Consider the following 11,612-nt stretch of genomic DNA (forward strand, 5'->3'; position numbering starts at 1 on the left):
CAGAATGCATTCTAGTTTTATTGTGCATTGTTCAAGTAACACAAACCTTAGGGCCTATATCATGAAGACGGTTTTGGTGGCTAGCCAGGTATGTTTCAGTTTAGTTTACATCACCAACCCTGGGTTTTAGTCACCATGAAACTGGTTTGGCTTTTAGCAGTGTTCATCGCCATAGTAACTTGCGCTCCACGGCTAACCTAGTCCAGCGCAGGTTATGTTCCAGGTAAGAGGTTGCAAATCAAACTTGGAGCAATCAGCTGTGAGCAAAGTGAAACATGTATGACGTGATAAAGTGACCACCTGTTTCTACTCCAAATTAAAGGTCAATACATAGCAAATGATTTTTAAAGACAAAATTATCTGGCTTTTAGTAATGCTTATTTAAAATAATAGATTTGATTTAGAAATTATGTAATTATTATAGGCTACCCTTAAAAAAATCTCAAATGTACAATTTCAGTTCATCAATTATTATTACACAGATTTTGAATGAATATGTATGAAGAGTTCAGATGCAAAAGCCTCTAAATGCCATTTGAAATTTTCTTCTTTAATGATGATTTTTATCAAACTTGTATATTTAAGTTCAGTAATTTCACTTAAATAACAATTAATAGGTAATTATCATTGCCATTTAAGTGAAATTACTGAACTTAAATACACAAGTTTGATAAAAATCATCATTCTAGAAGAAAATTTCAAATGGCATTTAGAGGCTTTTGCATCTGAACTCTTCGTATATAAAGGTAATATAAATAGAATCAATAAATGAAGCTATAAAATAACTACGTTTGAACTTAAATGTTCAAGTCTGCATAAACTAACTTCACAACTTTTACTTGGAGTAAAATAGCAAGACCTTTTCTTTTAGTTGTCCTCTTTCATAGACAGCTATTTTCTTCTTGCTGTGTTTGTTTAAATCCTTAATATGTTAATACTTTTATTTAATAAGTGAATTGCGCTGCTTCTCTCAGGAGAAATTAATTTCAATAAGTTTTGAATGAGTTTCACTCTTTCTCAGCATGTGATTGGCTGTCCGCTACTGATGTCACACCAAAACTCCTAATCTCAGGATCAAAGCCTGAGTTGACAGAGAAAGTTGATGATCAGCATCGTGGTACCAACAAAGCCTGGATTGAACTCAAAACTAATCCTGCAACCCTGAGTTTGTTCAACTACAATCATGGTACAGACTACAGGCCCCTGGAGTTCAAAGAGAGGCCATGCAAGCTCCCAAAATTGATTCAGGTTATTTTAAAGTATTAATTAGTAGGAAGCAAAGGACACCTCTATTGGGACAAACTATGAGTTTCTTTATTTTCATGTAAATTCATTTCAAACAGTCACAGCATTGCTTTAAAATTATTAAGTGTTTTTTTTAAGTGTTTATATATATATTTTTTTTTGTCACTGCAGGAATTGTGCAATACTAATATAAATAAATAGCCCAGATAAATTAGTGGATTAGTTATAGGCTATACATGTACCCTTAAACATACATTTAAAGTTTGAAAATAAAAACACAATAAAAATGTTATTTGTTGTCTACTTTTACATAATAAAAAGAAGACTATCCAAAAGGCTACAATACAAACTGAAAATGTGCTTCTATGGTACACTGTCAGAAAAAAAAGCACAAAACTGTACCTTTTAGGGTACAAGTGGCTGTCACTGGGGTGGTACCCTGGAGGGTACCCTTTTGTACCTTTAATATGAGGTACAAAATTGTACCTTATAACTTTGTACCATTTAAGGGACAATTTTGTACCCCATTGTGCATACTGCAATAAAAGCACAAAATTGTACCTTAAAATTGTACCTTAAAATAATTCCCAGGGTACAACCCAATGACAAATAAGTTTTGAACCTAAGGGGAGCAAAAAATATACATTACATAAACTGGCTTACAGATATGCATATTTAACAGATTTTATTAAGAAACTTTCTTTTACAACGAATTATTACATGTGATGTCACAGCATCAGGTGTGAGTCGAGAGAATTAATTGATAATTGCACAGAAAAGCTCATTAGACATTACTCAGGAAATATGAGTTATGAAAAAGTTTTTAACCGTAACACCTTAAGAATCCTTACAAATGAGGAATTGTTATAATTAAAAGTACTGTTCTCTCTAAATTGCTGAAACAGCTCCATGTTTGGGGGGCAGAAAATGCAACACTATTATCAGATTCTTCCTCGGCGTCTTCAAACAAAGGAAGAGGAACATCAGTAGTAGTCCGTTGTAACATTGTGTGTTTATCCTTTTGGTAAACATGACAGGAATTGTACTTTGAAAAGTCTCTGACAGTCATTAGGACCACAAGTTATTGTCAAATCGAAGACAAAACACACAAAATGCAGAAAGAGCCCCTTCATCCACACCACTAGCCCGGCAGATCTCTATCCCATCAACTCCGATGACTGCAACTCTGAAGACTTCAACTCCGATGACTTCACTTTAAAAGACAAAAGCACAAATTAGATTTTATCTCAATCAAATTTTATAATCATACAAGTTAACTGATGACAAATAATCTACATGCATAAGGAGTAAGATGATTATTATTCACCCAATTTGTATGTTGGCAGTAAATATATTTCAAGAATTATAAAATGCATTAATGATAGACATTCAAGTCATAGACAGAAATATGCGCACCTCCCCAAGCACAATGAAGAGTTCAAGCTTCTCTCTGAACAAGGCTGTCAACATGAGAAGTGCTGAATCTGATTTGTAATCCATTCCTGAAACAAAGATATGACATGATATTGACATATTACTACCTCAGTCTCTAGTTAAGTAGCAGTCAATGGAGGGACAGAAAGCTCTCAGACTTTATTAAAAAAATATCTCCAGTTGTGTTACAAAGATGAACAAAAGTCGTACAGATTTGGAACGACATGAGGATGAATAATCAACAACAGAAATTTTCATATTAGGGTGAATTATCCCTTTGGTATCAATGTTATTTTTGTTTGTGGATAATGTGAATAAAAAAAACGACCTATTTGCATAATACTTAAAATAAGTAATTTATTTTGGATGATGACGTGGAATTTTAAAATCTAAGTAATTTTAATAATTTATTATATCATAAATTGTGTTTGTAACAATGCAATAAAATATTCTTACCGCTTCTGTGTTGTCCATTTTACTTAGTAATCAATTGATTTTCCGTTTGATGGCCGTGTGTAACGTTAACGGAATATCAGTCGGAGCGTTAACGTTACCAATGCTTTTAAGCCACGATATGTCGAAATCCCAACGGTCTCAAAATGCATAAACTGAGATAACCACTAACATTACTTACAATGGCTAGTCCTGCAAATAATGTTTGCCACAGTTTTTTTAATAGGTATGAGACGAGACTCAGCCTACAACTACGTTACAAGGTTTGAAAGTTTAGTCGATAAAGGCCGTTAAGTAGAAGCCTAACTTGGATTAAAGATGAAAAAAAGAAAGAAAAACATCTCAACATGTGACACAACTAACATAACTTACTCACCCTCAATTTTTTTTTTTTCCTCTTCAGGTAATTATATCCCAAACTGCAATAGCTCCTGCTAATTGAACGACACTCTCGCCAACTCCATTGCTACTTCTGAGGGCTCTTCCCAATCGGTCAGAAACATACCACAGCCAGTATTCGCGAGCTTTAAGCAGAGGGACATAATATTAGACAAAATGAACAGAACTTGCCGTCATACGCGAACAAAGAAGAATAAAAACATCATCTCGCATTTACCTGAAAACGGTGTCCTCCACAAATGTTCGGACGCTGGAAAATCGTGTCTGAAGTTGTCAGAAGAACAGGTTACTACCGGTCAGAAACATACCACAGCCAGTATTCGCGAGCTTTAAGCAAAGGGACATAATATTAGACAAAATGAACAGAACTTCCGTCATACGCGAACAAAGAAGAATAAAAACATCATCTCGCATTTACCTGAAAACGGTGTCCTCCAAAAATGTTCGGACGCTGGAAAATCGTGTCTGAAGTTGTCAGAAGAACAGGTTACTACCGGTCCGCACCGAATGAGTCAAGCGGGAAATTTTCTTAAAGCGACAACAACCGTAACGTCTGCTTAAGCAAAAAAATAAGTTTTGAATATGTTTTGTTGTCGTTCATCGTGGTCTTTATTTGAAATTTAATTAAAACATTTAATTTCCGTTTTTATGCAACAGTACAAAATAATAATAATAATTTGATAAAGTTTTTTAACAAAAAATATAGGCAACTGGCTACTTTACAACAAACAAGCATAATTATTTCATGTTTAATATGGTGTTTTAATGTTAATTAATAAAAAATAAAAAATAAACAGACAAGTTACTCTATTTGGACCTCAACTGTAAAAAAAGGAAAAGGTACAAAAATGGACCTTCCACACTCAAACCTAAAAAGTTGTACCTTTATAAGTCGTTTTGGGAACATAATTGTACCCTAAGGACCTATTGTGGACCTTTAAAGGTACAGTTATATATTTTGTACCCATAGGAACATAATTGTACCTTCACTGTACCTTTTTTTCTAAGTGTGTATGCAGAAAGGTTCAATTTGGTTACTTGTTGGAACCCACATTTGCTTGACCCCCAGTAATCCATCCTCACATGTGCCTTGATTTAAAAATATCAGTGTAGGCTACTATGTTACTTATATATGAATGAAATATGAAATATGAAATATAAAATGTCAGTGGTTTTAAAGCACCTGTAACCTGTTTTAAGCACAATGTAACAGTGTCCACATTCTCCTGTATTATTCACACAATAGTAATTTCAGGAATAGATCAATTTAATTATGCCAAATAGTCACATGATCAGACAGAAATGTCAGAACTCTGAGGTTAACATACTGTAGTTTCACTCTTCTATAATAAATGTCAAAGCCACTGCATTGCAGGGCTCTAAATGTGCATTTGCAGGTACTCTGCAGGACGATGAAGGAAAATCCCAGGACCATACAACTTTACAGTGTGATCATCATGGATGTTAAATGTAATCACCTATCATCTTCTTGTTAGAAAGGAAAAGCTTCTCAATGCCAAAGCCAAGAAAATCAAGGCATATGTAGCTTACTTGATACAATTATAAAGAAACAAACAACACAATAACAACATCTATTCGCATCAACTGGGTCTGGAGCTTCAGAATTATATTGTGCGTAGTCGAAGCACGCGTTGACGTCGCGCATTGCGCTGACGTCACCGTCTCTTCTCCGGTTAGGCGCGCGCGAAAGTATCGGAGTGAAATCTCACGAGCTCGCACTGGTCAAAGCGGACAGAAACTCTCCTAAATCTTCAAACATCTGCTAAAACAATGTCGGACCCAAAGGTAAGTGTAACATCATCATTTTCTTCTGTCCCTTTCGGACCGCGAGAGATGGTTATTTCGGATGTTTAGTTGACGATACATGTTTTATTCGGGTCCTTTTTAACAGAGAGCGAAAACACTTGTTTTTTTCATCTACCTACGTCGCACGCTTAAACACTAGACGTTAAAATCGCACTTTTCTACTTTATGTTCGTAATATCCTGTAATTATTCGCTGTCAAAGTCGTTTGTTTATTTAAAACCACGCTACACTGTTAATAGCAGCAGTACGGTAACCTCTTAAAATGATAATAATATGTGCATTTGTGTTCGTCACTTACTTAAACATAATAGACAATATAATAATTGTTTTCATTTACGTAATAGAAGTATCCACGGCATGTTCCAATGAAATACTGCTCATAATTTGAATTGAAAGCTGCCATGCTAAGACACTGTTAGCTAGCTTGTGTGTGTTAGCATCGCTAACCTGCCGCACATGTGAAGTTAGAACTCAAAGCCGGTTTATTAGCAGCTTCCGGGTTCATTTGAGTGTTTTAACTGTATTTGCTCAGTTGTGTCAAAACAATGAGTTGAGACTGAGTTTCAAACACTTAACTTAAACACCTTTAGGCCGCTTATTAGCTTCGGCTAGCCTGGGTGCTAACTGAATGTTCACTTCTGAAAAACTGATATAACTAGCCCTTTAGTGTAGACATAAATACCTGATATTGAGTGAAGTAAACTGTTTAGCTAAATTAACTTATTATTATAAGTATTATTAAAATGCTGACTGAAGAAACTTAACTAGGAAGGGTTGAACCAGTTTAAAGCTTCACGTGTGTTGAAGATCTCCTGCAAGAGTTTGTAGGAAGCTTTTGAATAATTCAAGCTAAAAGGCCCTCGTGGATGTTAGGATGGTTATTTAATGTTAGTGGATAGCAAGAGCATGAATTCCAGCATGTGAGTTTAAGTTCAGGGCTCAGCACCAGTGGGTGTAGGTTTGGTTGCAGCAGCAAATTTGGAGACAATAGGCCAAACTCTAAAGAATGATCCCTCCAAATCCTACAGCTTTTCACTCCACTGAACTGATGAGTAATGTGGAAGCAGGATCCCCTCAGCCGGGATCAGGCCAGTGTGAAGCTCAGCAGAACAAATGCCATAGTAAATTTGTGTTATTCTCAAAAAACAAAAAGGGATCTAATCCTGGGTCATGACCAGCTGCACCACTAGGTCATTGGCATATTTGTTTCTTGATGTTTGATTTACAAAAGCTGCTGTTATTAATTTCCCCTCCAGGAGGCACAAGATGATCATGAAGCAACTCCAGAAAATGCAGAGGACTCCAACCATGACCCTCAATTTGAGCCCATCGTCTCCCTACCTGAGCAGGATGTTAAGACCCTAGAAGAGGATGAGGAGGAACTTTTCAAGATGTAAGTCTCTACCCAATACTAAGCAGGTTCAGATTTAAAGGTACAACGTACCTTTACGTTGTTTTGAGCTTTTTTTTTTTTTTTCGAATTCAAAATTGAGTCAGTACAACATCAATCCTTCCAAAATGTGTTTTTGTCTTGCGCTGAGTCACTATGGTAAGCCTATGACAATTGTGTGTGTGTGTGTATATATATATATATATATATATATATATATTAGACGTGTTGGGGAAGCATGTTTTGTCATACTCATAAACAAGTTCCTTCGGGCTACTTTTGACGCCTGTGTGGTGTGAGAGTGGCATAGGTTAGTTGTCGAAGTGAGCGAGAAGAAACGTTGACATGGAAAGCATAAAATCAATCTTGAACTGCTGGGGAATTACCTGTTAAAACAAAAGCAGGATAGAGGAGAGTCTGCTGGTAAAAAGATAATGTGACACAGCTTGTAATAAAATGAGAATCAACATTTGCTTGGCCAATTTTGTGTCTCAACAGGTAAAAGTATTTTATTGAACAGATAAATTGCCATATGTAGTTGTATAATGCATTATCTATTGTGAAAGGTCATTCATGCGCAGTTGCTAAGAGCCAAAGCGCAACAAAACAATGTTCTTCTGCAAAATGTATGCAGTTTTGTTTCTTAACCACTAGTGAGCTAAAAGTTACATTGTGTACCTTTTTAAAAAGGTTTTCATTGCAGGGGTGGTAGATATGGCAAATCATATCACGATTTTTTTTTTTCAAGAAGGAATTTTTTTCACAATTTTATTACTAGTCTTTTTCATATTAGTTTTATTACTAGTCACTGAGCAGTACAGTTAAACTTATTTGCTTACTTTAAAAAATTAGCCTTACAAGGTACTGTATGTGTATATATTAGGCATGTCAATTTACACAAATTCCTATCATCGATCGTCATTTAAATTAATAATCAATTAACAGCATGACGGGTGTGCAAATGGATTGTAAAATGAGTCGATGTGATTGATCATTTAAAGGACTTATTTAATAACCAAATATAACGTCTAATACAACTGTCACCAACTCGCGCCTCAAATTTAGTGTTGTCACGGTACCAAAATAATGACTTCGATACGATACCAGATAAAAATACCTAGATACTGAATCGATACCGTGGGAAAAAAAAAACTGAAACAGGAAAAGTAATTGACAAATTAAGAAAAAAAACCAAACAAATTAAGAACTCAGTTGACCAGAATGTTCCTGCCCTACTTTTTAAGAATTTCCTTCCTTTTATTAAATAAAACAATAATAATAATTACATCTCAGTAATTTAAAAAAAAAACTTTTGCTGATAATTTACTCACCCCCATGTCATCCAAGATGTCCATGTCTTTCTTTCTTCAGTCGAAAAGAAATTAAGGTTTTTGATGAAAACATTCCAGGATTTTCTCCATATAATGGACTTCAATGGGAACCAAACGGTTCAAGATCCAAATGAGAGTTTCAGTGCAGCTTCAAAAGGCTTTAAATGACACCAGACAATAAATAAGGGTCTTAACTAGCGAAACGATCAGTCAATTAAAAAAAATAAAATAAAAAAGCTTAAGTTTTACAAGCACAAATGCTCGCCTTGCTCTGTTCTGTGAGGAGCGTTTGTGACTCCTGTTCGAACTCGTTCATCAAAATGAACGAAATCTTTTTTCGAGTCATGACTCAAAGGGTACTTAATAAGACACTTGTTCATCGTCTGGTGTTGTTTAAAGCCCTTTGAAGCTGCACTGAAACTCTCATTTGGACTTTGAACCGTTTGGTTCCCAATGAAGTCCATCATATGGAGAAAATCCTGGAATGTTTTCATCAAAAACATTAATTTCTTTTCAACTGAAGAAAGAAAGACGTGGACATCTTGCATGACATGGGGGTGAGTAAATTATCAGCAAAAGTTTAAAAAAAAAAGTTAACTACTCCTTTAATTGGCCATCGATAAGTTTTTTTTAATAATTGATAGACTCGACAATCAATTATTAAAAATATTTATTTTTTAAATTGAACAAATACAACAAAATATGTAAGTGAAAAACAGTGCTTTAATTTTTTCAGCTGCAGCTTTTCCAAAAAGAAATTGAATGATCATATGTGTAAAAAAAAAAAAAAGGCTGTGAGAACTTAATTTTTGATTTTTGCTGACATTTATCTTCAACATGGTTTTTGTAGGAGGGCAAAGCTGTATCGTTTTGCCAGTGAGAACGACCCTCCCGAGTGGAAGGAGCGTGGGACGGGTGATGTCAAACTCCTGCGACACAAAGAGAAGGGTACCATCCGCCTTCTCATGAGGAGAGACCGCACCCTCAAAATCTGTGCCAACCACAACAGTGAGTGTAATCGTTATCTGTCCTCCTGTTAATTATCCATCATGTGCTGGCTTTAACTCATTCTGAAATTCTGTGCTCTAGTTATGCCGTTGATGGAGCTGAAGCCCAACGCAGGCAGTGACAGGGCCTGGGTGTGGAATACACATGCTGACTTTGCAGATGAAAAACCCAAAGCAGAGATGCTGGCTATTCGATTCCTTAATGCAGAGAGTGAGTACAAATGAACGTGATCTCCAGAACAAATCTCAGAGATCTTGTTAAGTAAAACTAATTGAAGCCCTACAAAATACTGAAAGAAACAATACTAGCGACATAACTTTTCTTCCATATTGTGACTTGCATGCGAGTGAAACAAACATATTTGGTGGGGACTTGATTCTATCTTTTGTTGATTGGATAGAGGCAGATCTGAATGCAAGCTTGTAGTAGATTAATAATGGGGCGTGGTTTAAGCTGGAGAAGTCCGGCAACATCACTAGAGAGAAATGTCCTTTGTCTAGAAGATTACAGGGTCATTAAAAAACAAAACAAACTTGTGCATGGATAATACATTCATAATAAAGATAAATTTCCATTTCCTGCTGACTTAATTTTATCATTAGTATAACTGCCCTTTGTTTCCTATGTCTTGCAGATGCACAGAAGTTCAAGATGAAGTTTGATGAATGCAAAGAAGAGACCAGAAAGTTTCTAGAAGGTAAGATGATAGCATTTTCTATCAGATTATCGCAGACTCACTCTGTTTAAGACTGACACATCCAGCCTTAGACTTTTTCTGTCTGCTACAGTAACATGAAGATTGTTACAAACTGCCTTGCCATTCACTTGGGAGGTGACCGTATCTTCTCAGACATTTTTTTCCTTTAATAAATTTGTGCAAGGCTTGAGTTGGAGTAGTCTTTGAAGAGCCTTCGACTTAACTGTTTTAATTTCGTTTCACAGGTAACATGAACAGCCCTAACAAAGTGGCAGAGAAGCTGGAGGAGCTGTCTGTGAAAGATGACAAGACAAAGAGTTCAGAGGACAAGAAAGAGGAGGTAAAGGAAGAGAAGAAAGAGAAGGCTGGTGAGGAGGAGGAGAAGAAATGAGCCCGGAACGTCACTTCATACGGATGCTCCACTTGCCATTTACCCCTTTTCTACAACAGACTCTGAAATTGAAAAATTGGACACTTTGTTTTTTTCTTTTTGGCCTCTTGACTTCACAAGACCTTGGTGCCACTCTTAATGCGTCCATTTCTCAATCATCAAGATGTTGTGAGCTTTTGTCCCATTCACAAACTCTCATATCGCCCTTCATTTTCTCATTCATTGTGGACCAGTCGTCAGTCATCATGTATTTGTGTATTCACACGACATGCTATGATACAAGGCTTGTGCTATTGATTGATTCCCACATTGGGTAACTTCTTTTGTTGTTTTTCTTTTGTACTTTAAAGAGTTATATTGTGAGCGTCTAGATGAGCACTGTCTGATATGAGAGCGGGCTGTTTGAGTTGATAGGGAGTATGAGTATCTGCGATCTTTGACTTTTCCTAACAATAAAGTCACATGAGGGACATTTGGCTTCTCTGTGGCTTGAATTTACTATTGTATGACTAAAATGATTCATTTTCTGTGGAGGGTTGCATCTGTCAAAAAAAAAAGACTGCTCTGAATAACTGAAGGACGTTTTATTAGGAGTATGACCCTTCTATTATGAGTGTGACCCTCTTCTGTTTGAATTGGAAATCAAGAAAATAAAGAATGGTTGACTCTTATCACTTGAGTGTGAAAAAAGCAGCGAGGTTTTAAATAGTTGGAACCTGTTGTCATAATGCATATTAAGTGCTTTTTAAAAGAGATAAGTAGGTACTGTATCATTTAATGAAATACGGTTTTCATTCCATGAGGGTTGTTACAACTTAAATTCCAAGAAACAGCATTGATAAAGTTTTACAGGCCATGTCTAAGGTTTATCTTATGTAATACAACGATTGCATGCACAATAATTTGGTCTCTTAGACATTGTTTTGCTTTTTATTTTTATTTTGAATGTACATTTTAGGAATTTGATGTGTTTGAACCGCACATTTTCCACATTCCCAGTTTGAGTATTTTTTTAATAAAAGCAGAAGGGTCCCTAAGTTGCATTTGGCATGTGATGAATGACTTGAAATCTCACATTTTATAGTGGTTACTAATTATACATCATGTAAAAGGGTTGTAATCAAATTAAAGACTGATGCTTTGTCATACATCAGTGTCTATGGCTTCCATTCAAAAGCTTATTGGGGCAAATGTGATTTTTCAGTTTGTGTAATAGCATATGATTTAGAGATGATGTTCATGAGCAGGTCTTTGTCTACTCAATTGATAGCACTATACAATTTAAAACAGTTCAAATTAGTGTTTAAAACTAATAAGTCATATTCATATTGCAACATGTTTTTTTACATCAGTAAATTCACAATTGGTCAGAAGTGAAAGCTTTTGATTTTTTTTAACCATAAATAATATATAAAAGTATGATTATTAACTGGTTAT

The 11,612-nt window shown here is 35.5% G+C and overlaps 1 protein-coding gene, 1 long non-coding RNA gene and 1 other non-coding gene across 3 annotated transcripts; 2 read left to right on the forward strand and 1 right to left on the reverse strand.

The window, feature by feature from the left end:
* Positions 1-1,904: 1,904 nt before the first annotated feature.
* LOC120476228 (uncharacterized) lies at positions 1,905-4,540 on the reverse strand. Its single transcript, XR_016168370.1, has 5 exons — positions 3,950-4,540; positions 3,749-3,858; positions 3,509-3,656; positions 2,662-2,747; positions 1,905-2,458 (listed from the first exon to the last, which is right to left on the reverse strand). It is a non-coding gene; the product is annotated as an uncharacterized LOC120476228 (long non-coding RNA).
* A 637-nt stretch (positions 4,541-5,177) lies between these two features.
* Positions 5,178-11,323, forward strand: ranbp1 (RAN binding protein 1). The gene is made up of 6 exons (XM_039658360.2): positions 5,178-5,337; positions 6,615-6,751; positions 8,930-9,087; positions 9,169-9,297; positions 9,722-9,784; positions 10,030-11,323. The coding sequence occupies exons 1-6, from the start codon at positions 5,323-5,325 to the stop codon at positions 10,173-10,175; spliced, it is 648 nt and encodes a 215-aa protein (XP_039514294.1). The 5' UTR covers positions 5,178-5,322; the 3' UTR covers positions 10,176-11,323.
* Positions 9,816-9,945, forward strand: LOC120470482 (small nucleolar RNA SNORA77). Its single transcript, XR_005620545.1, has one exon. It is a non-coding gene; the product is annotated as a small nucleolar RNA SNORA77 (small nucleolar RNA).
* Positions 11,324-11,612: the final 289 nt, after the last annotated feature.

The sequence above is a fragment of the Pimephales promelas genome, chromosome 4, assembly GCF_988280905.1.
Source record: "Pimephales promelas chromosome 4, fPimPro1.hap1.1, whole genome shotgun sequence".
Taxonomy (NCBI): domain Eukaryota; kingdom Metazoa; phylum Chordata; class Actinopteri; order Cypriniformes; family Leuciscidae; genus Pimephales; species Pimephales promelas.

Coding starts and splice junctions, on each gene's coding strand:
- ranbp1 (XM_039658360.2), top strand. Junction 6,752..8,929: donor GAGGAGGAACTTTTCAAGAT/GTAAGTCTCTAC, acceptor TGGTTTTTGTAG/GAGGGCAAAGCTGTATCGTT. Junction 9,088..9,168: donor AATCTGTGCCAACCACAACA/GTGAGTGTAATC, acceptor TCTGTGCTCTAG/TTATGCCGTTGATGGAGCTG.